This window comes from Chlorocebus sabaeus, chromosome 8 (assembly GCF_047675955.1).
Source record: "Chlorocebus sabaeus isolate Y175 chromosome 8, mChlSab1.0.hap1, whole genome shotgun sequence".
In the NCBI taxonomy this organism is placed as follows: domain Eukaryota; kingdom Metazoa; phylum Chordata; class Mammalia; order Primates; family Cercopithecidae; genus Chlorocebus; species Chlorocebus sabaeus.
Window position 1 is genome coordinate 55574567 of NC_132911.1, and position 15428 is coordinate 55589994.

Sequence of the window (15428 nt, forward strand, 5' to 3'; positions counted from 1 at the left end):
TATATTTCCTGAGGAAAAGAAAATACTGAGTTACACATCACTGACTATGAATTTTACTTAATTTAAAGCCAGTCTCCTGTGTTTTCATTCTGAAGTATACATTTTATGTGAATGTCATGCTGCTCTGAAAGGAAAAGGAAAGAATTGCTACCTACAGAAAGACAGGTTTCCATCTTTACTTAAAGATGTTTTTTCTTTAATTTTCCTGAATTTTAATTTCCTAAATTTCCATAATTGGAGACCAGTACAGATTCACTTACACATGGCAATCAGATGTGTGCATAGAGCTAGCATCCAGGCACTCTGCTAAGTGCTTGACATGCTTTAAATTATTTCATCTTCTCAGTAAACTGATGAGATATATACAGTGATTATCCTCATTTTAGGGATGAGAAGTATGAGCCTATGAAGAAGTACAAAAGGCTCCACAGTGAGAAGGAAATGAAGAGAGCACGTATAGCACTATGGTCTGACATCAGAGCCTTTATGCCTGTATTGCTAAGTGCTGGATTATGCTGTTTCTCACAGTCTCCTTCTGTGCTAAAGTTGAAGCAAAACAGAAAATAAAAACAAACATTGGCAGTTGCATAATAGCAGTGCACCACCCTTCAAAGATAAGCATGGCCTAATCTTTGGAACCTGTGAATATGTCACCTTACATGGCAAAAGAGATTTTGCAGATGTGATTCACCAAAGGATATCAAGAGGGAAAGACCATTGTGCATTAACTGGTTGGGCCCAGTGTAATCACAAGAGTTCTTAAAAGTGGAAAAAGGAATAGGAGAGTGAAAGGAAGGGGCCACAGCGAAGGAGTGTGGGCAGCCTCTAGAAGTGGGAAAGATGGGGAAACAGATATTCCCATGAAGCCTCCTGAAAGGGCACAGACCTGATTTTAGCCCAGTGAGACAAATTTCCAACTCCTGACATCTGAACTGTAAGACAATAAATTTGTCTTTTTTTAAGGCATCTAGTTTATGGTAATTCATTACAGCAGTCACAGGAAATAATATAGTAGCTAAAAGCATCAACTTTGGAATCATATAGATTCAGACTAAAACCCTCATTGTCCACTTGACAACTCCATGTCCTTCGGAAAGTTAACACCATGAGATAATGAAAGTGTTAATGGAAAGTGTGAATGTGCCCAGGGCATATACAGAAGAGATCCACCTCAAACTATTCTATTCACGTTGGAGCACGAATAATTATTTTAAAAAATAGCACTTCATGTAATAAATTGTCTTACAAAATGAGAGGTGATGTATGTCACAAAACACTCCTTTTTGTGCAACATATGCTGACCAAATATGAAGAAATATTATTACTATTAGATTAAAGCTATCCCATCCATAAAGCCTAAGAGATTAACAAGAAAAATATGGCTTCCATTTGGGGACTTTTTTGATATGACTGTCTCATATTGAGATGAGAAAACTATAACTCTGAAGAGAAACAGAATCATTCCCAAGTCCTGAGATATACTGGAAAAACTCATCAAAGAATGTCCTTCTTCAATTGTGCTTTGATTCTGCAACAGTAGGCGTAGGCAAACTGTTCTTAAAGGGTGACTAGTGTACTCTTGGACTTTTCAAGCCATACAGTCTTTGTTGCAACTATTCAACTCTGCCAGGTAGTGGGACATAGAGAATGTTGAGTAAATGTGTCTGGCTATGTAACAAACTAGTCACAAGAACAACAGCCAGCCTGCAGGCTGTGGTTTGCCAAACTCTGTGTTAAAGTGGCATCTTGACCTGAAGGTTGTTCACGCTAACTCTGAAGTTTTAGCACTCACAGTGCCGTTTTTTATTCTCAAAAGTGCCCTGGGGTACATAGCCCTGGTCCTATGGCCACATAGGACTAGAAGTCTCTGCTCTGCCCAGGATCCCACAAAGGCACTTGATTGTGTATCTCTTCATCTTGGAAGACCCCAAGTGTAGACAGGGACTGTCCTAGACATATGGCACAATGGTCATCCCTTGTCTGCCTCACATTTCACAAAGATGAACACAGTCAGCAACCCCATGAGATACAACCTGCTCAAACGAAGGGAAAGGGTGTGTCATGGGTCTGTATTTGCTGAGTAACTACCCAGAGGCAGAGTTCACAGGAAGCAAGTGAAGATGACTCTACAGAGCCCTAACCACAAGGGCCGCTCCCGAGACCCTAGAGAGGGCCTGCAGGGTGTTCACGCAATCACAAGTGTGCATAAAGTGTGTGTGCATATAAGCGTCAGGCCTCCTTGACTTTGTAGACACTACTCCAGATGCTGGGTGAACACACTCAACAAAAGAACTCTCAGAAGACTGGGATGGGGCTCAACAAATTCAGAACTATCACCTGTTCACTCAGCCTCCAGAGATCATCGATGCAGATATGGTGTTCATTTCACCTGTGCTGCCTCTCCCTCAAATTCTGTTTAAAACAGTGACTTAATAAATGTCTGTGAAATGTAGATATCAGTGCATTCAATGCAGGAAGAAAGGTAAGTCATTGTAAAAGAAAATATTTTTAAAAAATGATTTACTGAGTTAAAGAGATTGGAAAAAAGGGAATTCAAATTATGAGACAAAAGAAACAACCAAGGTTTTCTAAGTACATGTTGAATTGAAAAGTAAAGGGTGAAACTGTGAAAGAGAGGATCTAGAAAGATTAAAAGACAATATAATTTGGTTTCAAAGAGGATATGAAATGTCACAAAGGAACTGAAAAAGCAGAAAACAGGACATTGAGAAGAGATATATAGAAAAACAGAAAATAAATGGCTATGTTCCTTCTTGCTTGCTTGCTTTTGTTTTGGCAGAGAATAAAAGAGCTTTCCAAAACTTTAAAAAATCTATTATTGCCTAATGAGACCCATACTTAACTCCAATTTACTCTCAGGGCAGTTAGCCCACCACCCCCGACTCTGCCAGCAGAATGCCACTGAGTAATGGGACTGTCACAGGACAATTCCACAGCTCCCCACTGCTCCTTTCTTGTTTTTCGAAGGGAAGATTATCGAAGACTATAGCTAATTTATGGCTACCTACGCCTCTCTTGCTACAGGTACTGACACTAATGGATCTTAGCTGCACTTGGCTGAGAAATAAATGGGTTCTATAGATCAGCAATAAACACAGCTACAGCAGGGAACGCAGCTTCAGCAGACCACCTATGCCTGCGAGAAGAAAGGGATGGACTAGACAGGAAATGGGAATTTGACTGCAGGATTCATGTGTGTATGATGTGTGATTGGGATGATGGCTAAGCTGAGTTTTTTCTCTTTCCATACGACAAAGCCACATGCCTGGTTGCAAGCCTCTGGCTGCAGGCACCATGTATGCTGCTGGATGGGGTAGTGCAGCACAGGGGCCTGGGAAGACCCACTGTCCCCAGAGGCCTTCCCGACGGGAGTGCAGAGCACCTGTGGCTCCACATGACTCAGCAATGACTGTGGCCTGAAAGTTCCTGGTTGCACAGAAACATCAATCTGGGATTAAAAAATAAACAGGCCGGGTGTGGTGGCTCAGGCCTGTAATTCCAGCACTTTGGGAGGCCGAGGCAGGTGGATCACCTGAGGTCGGGAGTTTGAGACCAGCCTGACCAACATGGAGAAACCCCGTCTCTACTAAAAATATAAAAATTAGCTAGCATGGTAGTGCACACCTGTAATCCCAGATACTCGGGAGGCTGAGGCAGGAGAACCGCTTGAACGTGGGAGGCGGAGGTTAAGGTGAGCCGAAATTGCACAATTGCATTCCAGCCTGGGCAAAAAGAATGAAACTCCATCTCAAAAATAATGGTGGTAATAATAATAAACAAATAAACCATTCATACTGTAGTCCAGATATTCTTTCCAATCAGCCCTGCTGTAAGATCTTGTGTTGGAAGCAATTTTCAGGCTTTTCCTCACGGAAGGAAAAAAAGGACTTACTCATATTTTTAGCCTCTAAACAGTCACTTTGCACTTGAAACCTGTAAACTTATTTGCTATACTTTATTTTTGAATATTTTGATCGCTGTCTCTGCCATAGCCACTCAACTGTGGTCTTCACACAATTGTCATATATGAACCTATATATATTAGGTCTGATACAAAATCAAAATATGTTATTAAAGGTTTGGGCAGATACATAAAAAGTTGAATACATTTTAGTTTACTACTGTTCTTAAAGTGATTATCAACTGGGGACGATTCTTGTACAGCAGGTCCTTATGAAATAAAATATAAGCATGCCTGCTAACAATTCCAATTTTAGTTCCTTAGCTAGAAATGGGTTTTGAATCAGTTCTAATGTTTATATTCATGTTACAATTATGACCAAATTATACTATTACTTTTAAAGATTTTGGGACTGTTGTTTAAATTTCTGGTTTGCTATTTAGATATGTTAAAAATGCAAATTGTTTACATAGTTCACGTCCCTAATCTAAGGCCACAGGAAATATAATGCCTCAAAAACAAAAAACTAAACCAACAAAATTTATGCGCTCCATTAATCCTTCTGCTTGTTTAACAAATACTAAGAATCAGGCATTGTTAGACACTTAAGGAGATAAGCCACACTCCTCCAGAATGTTCACATTTTAATATGGAGGTTGCGTACGTAAATAGTTGCAATATACTATAAGTATTTTAATATTAATAGGTGCAAAGTTCTGTGATATTACCAATGAAAAAATAGCTCTGCAGGGGTAACAATACTAGGTGTCATACAAAGGAAGAAATGCATTGCAGGAGGATGTAAAGAGAGCTGCTGTGAACACTCAGGTGTAAGTAGGGAGAGGCCTAAAATACATAGTTAATTACGGTAAAAATTTTTCATTTGAACAATTGCTCAGGAGCTAAAATTTTAGGGGAAAAATACAATTTAGAATGAATGTAAACTTGTTTCTGGCTATGGTGTGATGGAAAGGAGACTAGTTTTCCCATCGTAAACAATCACAATCTCAGACTGAGGAGCCTGAGAAGAGGGAAACTCATGACAATGGCCTCAGTTTCCGTCTAGGAGAAACTTCCCACACACTGTACAAGCACTAGAATCCCAGCACAGCAAGGTGCAGCTGCACTCAAGAGGCTGCCATCCCAGTTCCAGAAAGCTGAAGCAGCTGGGAACAGGTGGCAGGGCCTGCAGTGGGGAGGGGGCAGACATTTACCTTGGGGCTCCTCACAGCCCTGGGGATGGCTGGCTGACACCTGAGCAACAGGAACTGCGTGAGGTGTACACAGGGCAACTGCTGCAGAAGGTTGAATCAGAACACGGTGATGGCTGTAACACCTCAGTAACACCCAGAGAGCAGTCGGACAGCAGTTTGCCACGTCTCCAAGTCTTAACAGAATAACTTCTATCCTTATAAGGATAAATTCTACTCAACAGAGCTGAAAACCAAGCCCTGCCAAGATTAGCATGGCCAACAGCATTTGGAAGTTCAGCCATCCCACGTAAGCGAAGCTTAGGAGACATTCATGGAGTTTCTACATTTCCAACCAAATGAAGCATAAAACTTATGCAAATACAAGACAGAATCACAGTAATTGATATGCACTTAGAAATTACAAGACAGAGAAAGAAGCAAAATTGGAATTCACACTTAGGAAAGTAATGAACCCCTGAATGATGGCTGTAATGTTTAATTTATCAGAAAAGGACATTAAAGCCACTATTATACATGTATTTAACAAATTAAAGAAGGTATGCTCTTATTGAATTAACATTTAAACAAATATAAAAAGAAAATTAAAAATCATAAAAAAGGTAAATTCTAGAACTAGTGCAATAATCAAAATGAAAATTTCAGTTGATATATGTAAAAGGAGATTGAAGATGACAGTAGAAAGTCTGTGAACTAGCAGGAAAAATCAATAGAATATTTCCAACCAGAAGAACAGACAGGAGAAAAAAATCAAGCAAATATAAAGTCTTCTACACTGCCAGTGGGAAGGAATAATATTACAACCGCTTTGGGTAACAATTTGGCAGTTTCTTATAAAGTTAAACACAGAGTTACTAAGTGACCTAGAAATTATACTGTTAGGTTTTTCATTCAAGAGAAATGGAATCATAGGCCCACAAAAAGACTTGCATATGAGCGTTCATCGCAGAGTTATTCAGAAGCGATAAAAACAGGAAACAGCCCGAATGGCCACTTCAAATAGAAAATTAAACAAATATTTGTATATTCATACAAACAATACCACTCACAATGAACAAAACATATGATCTACAGGTGCACTTCACAATATGTGTGAACTTCAAAAAATCCCAAGCAAAATAATCTTAAAACAATACATACGGTATGATTCAATTTATGTAAAGTTCTAGAAGAGACAAAATGAACATACAGTGAGAGAATTCCAATATGTGGTTGCTGGGAAGGGGCTGGGTGAGAAGACAGACTGCAAAGACCATGAGCTATGCTTCCGGAATGATGACAATGCTCTTTGTCTTCACTGGGGTAATGATTATAGAGGTATGAATATTGTTCAAAGGCATCAAATTGTACACTTAAAATGTGTGCATTGTACCACATGCCACTTTTGAAACATGATGTTAATTGAAAATTTTAGTTTAGTTTAGACAGATTTTGGTGATTTAAAGACAAAATGCATTAAATTGCATTCAGATATATACTCTGTTGGTAACAATAGAATTTAGAAGTGAAATAAAGCATAAAGTTTTCTATAAAGTATTTGCTATGATTTCATACAGTATATAATGAGGAACAACTGAATATCTTCATTTCTGTAAGTGCTAAATTTTGGTAACATAATGGTAAAGATTTCTTCAGTTGAATTTTTATAATTGTAAAATTATCTATCATAGTACTACACAATTTTCAAAGGTAGGAATAAAAAGTAGATTCTCAAAGTGAAGAAGTTATACACAGATTGTGAGTATCCCTTATCCAGCTTGGGATCAGCAATGTTTCAGATTTGGAATCTTTTTGGATTTGGGAATATTTGCACATACATAATGAGATATCATGGGAATGGAATCCAACTCTAAACACCAAGTTCATTTATGTTTCACATACACCTTATAAGATATATTGCAGCTGAAGGGGGTAGTGAAAGTCTTTTTTCCTTCGGGGATGCTTTTGTGCACCTCTTTTAACTGAAACTGGTCATATGAGTTCGGGATGGAATTTTCCACTTGTGGCATCATGACAGTACTCAAACATTTTTGCTTTTTGATTTTTGAGCATTTGAGGAATTTTGAATTTTTGGATTAGTGATGCTCAACCTGTTTATATTTATAACTTCTAAAACACAATTACTAAGACTCACCGCTGTCTACACAACTGATGTTAAATTAATGTCATACTTTAAGGTGTTAAATTGTTTTGCATTCTGTTTTTGCTAGACAAACAGAACTGCATGCCTTCTAAGAAATGGACCTTTGGGGATAACTGACTGACAATCTTATTTTTAATTGGCCTCTTGTCACTTTTTATTTGCTCAGGCATGTGTGTCTTCTGTGTTGTAGGGATATAGTGTTGACAGAATAAGTTTTGATTGGTTAAGTGTGTGCATTTTTAACTTTGAAATTGGGGTTAAGGTCATGTAAGAATCAAACATGTGATGTTCTCTGTTGTAACTTCTCATTCTTTTGTATAAAAGATTATACAAAAGATTATAATCATAGTTCATTGATGCCACTTAATAGTTGATGAAAAAATAAATTGGTAAGAATAAGCGTAAAAATCTAGTTTTCACCTAAGAACATTTCTCTTGTCAAAGGTGTTCAAGCAAAGAATAATTTTCCAATCAAAGGCCCTTGGAAAATTAAAATGAATCTCACCCAAGCAAGTCCCACTTTCCCTAATGAAATATCTAGAGAGCAGCTGCTTTGTGCTAGGCCCTGGGCTGAGCTCCAGGGATTCAAAGATAAATTAGACAATATATCTGCTACCAAGGAGTACACACTCTTGGAACCTGTCGTTCAATTAATATGTTCTCTAGAAAAGCAGAAATACCGTGCAATGAAAATGACCAGGGATGGCAAGGCTCTAAAACTGGCATTTAGAGTCAAACAACAAGACTTGGTATAATTGTATAATATAATATCCTTATAAAAGTATTGTTTAGAAAAAAATGTGATACTTAAGACTCTTGTGCTAGCTATATCATAAAAGACTATAAACCTGTGAGTAGGAGAGAGCCATCATCAGTGCACCATATGCACAAATTAGGAGATAGGAGAGCTGAGGGAGAAAGGAAGAAAACACTGAACAGAAAGAAGCAGAGACTAGAGATGAAGACAAGACGCTGGTCCTCCAGAGGTTTAAGCAGCTCAGGACCCTCCTGTGACGTAAAGAACAAAGTCACTGCCTCCAAAAGGGATAGGAGAAAAGGTCCGGTCCTTGACTAAGAGTGCATGGTAGTCGCAAATCTGGTGGCTGCTTTTTGGCCAAGGGAGCAGCCATTTGAAGGCATATGGGAGAGAAGCACCCTTTTCCTGTGTCTGAGATGCCAGCAAGGAAGGGACACTACATCAGCGAAGGAATAGGGGGCACCCAGGGATCTGTGAGTCCTCTGAAAATACACACAGAATGTGGTGTCTATTTTTCTATCTTTGCTGTATCTTCCTGCAAAAGAAGTTTCATAGATTCTACTAGATTTGTGAGATGGTCTTATGTGAAATGGTCAATAATCACTGTTTTATAGCAATTAAAGTTGCTCCTGGGCCTACTAAATACTCAGGAAAGGTGAGGGGGTAGCGCCGATGCAAGGTCTTTTAAGGCTGGCATGAATGTAAAAGTTGATAAATATTTAGCAGAGGAATGACAGCTGAACATGCAGAAGAAGGAAAAGTCAAGCCCACGGGAAAGGGGCGACCTTTCCTGGCACAGGAAGACAAAGACAGACAATGCAAGTTTTTGGGAAGGAATCATGTGATTTCACCTCCTGAAACCAGGAGTGGAAAGAGGGAAGAAATTAAATTTTTTTTTTGTTAATTTGTCTGTTTATTTTTAATATTATCAAGTGAAGCTATCATAACATAGGTACATATACAGAATATAAGTTACTTAATTGGTGAAATATGATCTATTTTTTTAAAGAGCTGAGGCAGGGCTGGGCGTGGTAGCTCACATCTGTAATCCCAGTACTTTGGGAGGCTGAGGCGAGCGGATCACATGTGGTCAGGAGTTCGAGACCAACCTGGCTAACATAGCGAGACCCACTCTCTACTAAATATACAAAATTAACCAGGCGTGGTGGCACGCACCTGTAATCCCAGCTACTCGGGAGGCTGAGGCAGGAGAATCACTTGAATCTTGGAAGTGGAGGTTGCAGCAAACCGAGATGGCACCACTGCACTCCTGCCTAGGCGACAGAGCAAGACTCCGTCTCAAAAAAAAAAACAAAAACAAAAAAAAAAGCCGAGGCAGTTACACATTTTTGTGATTATGAGTGACAAATAAAGTTATACGTACTCAAAACCAAAAGTAACCATATCCACAAAAAATCTCACACAGTATTATGTTTTCAAAAGAAGATTAAAAAATAGCTTTAAAAATGGCCTCTCTAGGAACTTACGTTCACAATTCAGTGGATAACTGATCTTCACCTTCTGCTCATTACATGTTTTAGGAAGAATAAAAAGAAACAGTGTGATTCTTGAAAGCGAGAATACTCTTATAAAAAGAAAATAATTCATTTTCATATGATCCTGGAATAAAACAAGCTCTTTAAAAAATAAAACACCTTTCAACCAAGAAAACAAAATGAAAAAAAGATTTCCTGAGCTCTTGGTACTGAAGGAGGCAGGATGTTTGTACATGTCACAAATCCCACTGGCAAATGCTGTGGTCTGTGGATCTCAGAGCAGTGAACTCAGAGGAGTAGATGCCGAGGAACCCCACCCAGCCCCCGCCCGCCTCTCCGGGAACTCCTCTGCTGTCCTCTCCTCTAGAGGGCAGTGTTCCATGTACAATTCCACTTAGAAAAAAGTGTCAGTTTCCCTGGTGCCTCTTAATGTTATGGGGGTGAGATGAGTCCGATGCTAATTCTAGGATTAGACTCCTTGGTGCAGCAAGACCCATGGCGTTTCATGTCTCACACATATCACAGGGGCCCTGGTGCCAATCTTGACCCTACTTCTCATGTATCTCAAATGTCCTTCTTGGTACTCACAGCCAAGTCTTTCAGAGACAGCTGCCATCTGCTTTAGGATTGGGTTTCCGCACTGCTATGATCTAAATGTGTCTCCCCCAGATTCAAATGTAGAAGCTTCATCTCCGATGTAATGGTATTGACAAGTGGGGTCTTAGGAGATCAGGTCATGAGGGTGGAACCCTCATGAAAGTTATTAATGAATTATAAAAGAGGCTTCACATCACATTTGCTCCTTTTGTCTTCCCTCCACTCAGCCATGTGAAGATACAGGGCTCAAGGCACATCTTAGAGGCAGAGACAAGGGCCCCCACCCAGTGGACTGAAGTGATTTAAAAACAAAGTCCTAAAACCACACTTGTGAATTGACACAAAAAGGAAAAGAAGTAATAGGGTAAAGAAATACTATGTAAATTAAACTACTTAAAGCTATGTTATCTTCAGCATTCCTGAGAAATTGCAATCTACAGATTTGAGGACTAACACTGTAAAAAAACATTCCAATTTATTTATTTTGCACTCATAGTTGAATGAGTATATGTTTCATATTTTACAAATTTGCCATGAATGAAAGGGGAAAGTCAGGCATCTGTAACAGCCTAAGCGAAAAGCATCTGGCTTCTGCTGACTTCTGGCAACCCACCCATGCCAGTCAGCAATGCTCTCCTCCTCCTGCTGATGCCAAGCACCAGGCTGCACAGAGTTCCACTAGTTCAAACATTCTCCCAGGCAAGGATAACGACTCAACATTTAGGCTGCATAGACTCTTGGGGCTAATATCCCATATACATGAAAGGAACAAATAGAAAGGTCACTGAGTGAATGCTCAATGCAGTCTCCCCAGCTGCTGTCCATCTTGCACTCATACTTCACATCGGCCACTGCAAGGATGGACAGTGGCCCGCAGTGGAGGCTAATACAGCTAACACTAGAACCACATGATTTAGGAGGAATTTGGGACAGGAAATTTGTAAGAAGAAACATTCCGGGTATCCTAATTTGTGGTGAATTTACAAGTTAGCTGCCAATTGAGAAGTGGGACTCAAATTGCACAAAACATCATACTCCTAGCTTTTTCCAATCCAGATAATCTACCCACAGGAAACATTTAAAATTCTGATAGGATTGCATACATGGCCACAAGCCTATCTGTGCCATCTCTGAGCTTCTCCTGGATGACTCTAGTAGCTGTGGGATTCCTGGCTGCTATGCTAGCCTCTCCTCCTTACAATACACCTTCCAGATGTCTGCCAGTTACTGTGTCAGGGAAGAGTCTCTCTTCAGGTCACTCTCCTGCTTTAGAGTTAAATACGGAGTGAAGATCAGATTCCCTTGCATGGCGCACAGCCTCTTTAAAACCTATCCCCTATTACTTTTTTGTTCTCTCCTCCTGACACTCAACCCCACGCCTTCCTGCTTTCAGTCCCTCACCCCAGATGCTACCTGCTGTTCCCCATCATCTAGCCTCTTACACTGAAACTTCTAAGACCAGATCAAATGGCATCTCTTATCAGTGGCTTGCTGTGAGCCTTCCATTTCTCACCGCTGTGTGCTCACAGCATTTGATCACGACTTTTACCAAGCCCTTTCCACACTGATCACGGCAGCTCCCTGGCTCCCCTCACATGCTGTCAGGCTTTCCCTGTGTGGATGCTGTTTCAGTCATCTTGGCTCTCACGCCTACCACAGGGCTGGATCTGAGCAGATGTGCAATATCATAATGCCCCTGACAATTGAAATTATCATGTTATAATAAAACATCTACAGCTGACATTTATTGATTGCCTATGATGCAGGAGGAATGGGGCCAAGTATCTGATGCATTTTATGTAATTTAATCTTTAAACAATTCTGAGAAGAAGGTGCTACTTTCTCATTTTATACGTATCCTGAGATTGAAAACTGTTTACTTTTCACAGACTCTCGGTACTGTTGGGTGGTAGAACAGAGATTTAAACCAGGTCTTTGTGAATCCAAATCATTGTCCTTTCCAAAAGAAATGTGCAAATTCAATCTGCAGGGTGCTTTGATTTCTTTTAAATACATTACACATTTTCACAGTTTGATATTCCACATATGTGACAAATTCTATTGGCATAGAAGTATTTATAGTCTTGGTTTTGCAAAGAAAGGCCTAATCTTGGCAATTGGCTACAGAACTTATAATTTTAAACTTCTTTGAAAGATTTCACACAAAAATACCTTAAAATATTAATAAATATTAGTCTCCTATATTTAACCTACTGTAGACAAAAGTTCTTTATGAAACTTTTTTTTAAAAAAAATATTTTTAAAGGAGGAAGGTTGGTGAGCATGAGAAACAGTTGAATCTCATTCCTGGAAATGTATACTTGTAGTTTTAATGAAACTTCAAATCCCGCATGTAGAAAAAGTAACAGTAATACTTTAACGAAAGACATTAAAGGTGCAGTGAAAAAGCTCCAACTTAAATTCCGACCATGAAGTTAGAACTATCACAAAAAATAATCTGTTTTTATTGTCACTACTTTTCTCTCCCTAAGAAGGCCTATGTGAAGGGCCAGTTTATTTTATGAATTTATATCAGAATGTATGGCCTCATATCAACAAAAGGGGCTTGCTTGGATTACCACAGAACATAAATGGGCTAGATATGCTTGCCTTGCCTCTCCTAACTGAAATGCAAGTTAATAGGAGGTAGCAATATTTGCATTTCCAAGGAGGTGGATAGAAAAAGGAACAGAAAGGGGGATTTCAGTTTCCGGTGAATCCTTCCTTTAATATTAAACCTCTCCAACAACAACAAGTACTAAAAGCTCTGCAACACCCCCTGGGAACCAAATTCTAGTCACACAAAATGACCTTTAACACTTTTACCTCTCCTAGGAAATGTTTAAATCCAAGCAATATTTGCATACTTACTTTCTCAGTTTTTGTCTAATCTCTGAATCTTTAATTTCATTTTGAAGATCTTCAAAGTTCTTAACTGAAGTCAAATTACAGAAAACTCTGAAGTCAACATATGGTGGGATCCCGTGGTCTCTACCCCTTTGAATGATGGTGGCAGCCGAGTCCACTGCTGCAGAATAAGCCGCGGAGAAGAGCCTCTGGCTCAGCTCAAGACTGAGAAGGTAGGAGGGTGCCCGCCATTTAGCAGCCACGCCAAACAGCCCCCGGAGGACCGGGTCTATCCCACCTTCCTTAATTATTCTGGATGGTGAAAAGAGCGCTTTATTGAATGGAAGGTGGCCTTCAGAAATTTCACCTAAGGTGTCATTCAGTCGATAGAGAATAGGATTGATTAATATGTGGCCAAATCTAAAGGCTGCAGTAGCAAAAGAGTTAATGATGCCCGCATTCACGTTGGGGTTGTAGCCCCGGTAACCCCTCAGCATCCTAGTGCCAGGGTCCCCCAGGACCTTAGGCAGCCAGTGGCTGTAGGTGATGTGCTGCAGCTCCGCACCTATGATCTTCCTGGCTTCCTGGTAAACCGTGTCTCCGTCCCAGTGGGGATTTAGGGCGGACAGCTCCGTGGCCACCCTGTTATGTTCCCGGAACCACAGGGTGTGCATGGCGGTCAGAGCCAGATGCTCGTTGGCCCGGTGGTCCCCGGCCAGGAAACAGGGGCTGTCCTGCTCCTGTCGCTCGCACCCAGTGGGTGGGTCTGTAGAAAAGGGCAGTAAGTGCTTTCCCGAAGGAGGCCAAGGCAAGCCTGTCCTCAGGAGTCCCCGAGGCACCGAAAGGTCTCTGAGAGCCTGGGATTCCCGCTCCGAGCTCCCGTAAACGTTGGAGCCATCGATGTAGGATGTTTGCTGGTTGATCTGCTCTCGTGCATAGACTGAACCCACCTTCGCGGAGGGTCGGCCGCTGGCACACGCGGGGCTGGAGCGCGCGAAAAGCATGCAGGGCGGGTGGGTGCCCCGGGGGTTGGCGTGCCGGGTGTTCATGGGGAAGCACGGAGGGTCGTTGGTGCAGACGGAGCTGCACGGCCGCCCATCCAAGAAGCGGGCTGTGCTCAGCGCGGGCACTGTGTGGTCCAAGTCGTGCTCTAGAAACCAGCCCCAGTGCATAAGCATACGTGTGTAGCTGTGGTCGGGGGTGACGGCCGCCGCGCGCGCCCACACTGTGGCTACCAGCCAGGGCGGCGGGAGGGGCTGGCGGGAGCCCACCGGAAGGCCGAGCCGGCGGGGCGAGCGGATGCCGTCCTGGTAGGCGGGTTGCAGCAGGCGAGCGAAAGCGGTCAGCGCAGCGCCCCACGTGGGCTGCTGCAGGTTGTTGCACGTGCCGTCGTGGGCGCGGTACTTTCCGTGGAAACATGGGTGGGAGCAGTTTGGCAGAGGCCTGCGAGCTGTGCATCCAGATAAACTGGCGATGAGGCCGAGGGAGCGCGGGGACACCAAGTCATTGTACCGGAATTCTGAAAGACAAGCGGCAAAAGCCATGAGGAGGGCGGGCCTGGGAGGGCGCCTCAACTTGGAACTCCAGGTGCTGCGGGAACACCCCTCCCGCCCTGGGTGGACAGAGGCCCTTCTTACTTCTAACAACATTTCGTTAAGTCACAACAAAAGGGGGGTTCATTCTATAACACTAAAAGATGTTTCCAGAAGATCCCTGGATTATTTTTGTGCTGTTCATCCTGTAAACAATAGTTAGCTGCTAGAAGAAGCAAAATGGAAAGAAAACAGGTGCCAGCCAGCTACTAACTTCTACTCTGTGCCTTTACAAGAACGATGTTGGCAAGGATTTGTTCATCCACATCCCAGAACTGTTTTGTTGATTTTTGTTTGTTTCATTTCAGAATTTTTTATCTCAAGTTTTGTGCTTCTAGAGAACAAGGTCAAAGAAATGTCACTATGGATCATGTGAATATTAACCCACATGATATTTGACAAGGAGGGATTAAGCAGCAACTTTCTGAACTACTATAAACTGCCATTCCCTGGCAAACAGGCAAAATAATAAGGGACAGGCTTGGAGCTCTACCTTTTAACAGGGCTTAAAATTCCAGCATTCTCCCAATGCTACAAAGACTGTTCACTAAGTCGTACGAAAAGTTACCATCCCTATTTAATCCCCAGAAACTGGCAAGCGATAATGGGACCATTTGCACTTTATCCGTGTTAGCCAGTTCCTGGCTGGATCCTGAGATATCCTAATCTTGGGAATCTGGATATTTTGGCTAAAGAAGTTTTGAAAACCCATCATACTGGCTGACCGGGGACAGTCATATGCCCGTTAGGGAAATTGTACAGAGCTCTAAGGACTGAAGCAAGCTCACAGATAGGCCTTCTGCACCATGTCTCGGTTGATTTTCTGAAGGAGAATAAAGAAAGGGGAAGCCGATAGAAGTTGA

At 41.5% G+C, this 15428-nt stretch overlaps 1 protein-coding gene across 1 annotated transcript in view; it reads right to left on the bottom strand.

The window, feature by feature from the left end:
• The window catches only part of PXDNL (peroxidasin like), a 508882-nt gene that overhangs the window by 80017 nt on the left and 413437 nt on the right, over positions 1–15428 (bottom strand). The window contains exon 17 of the mRNA XM_073018080.1: positions 12998–14492. Within this exon, the coding sequence (XP_072874181.1) occupies positions 12998–14492 (1495 nt within the window). The remainder of the gene's footprint in view (positions 1–12997; positions 14493–15428) is intronic.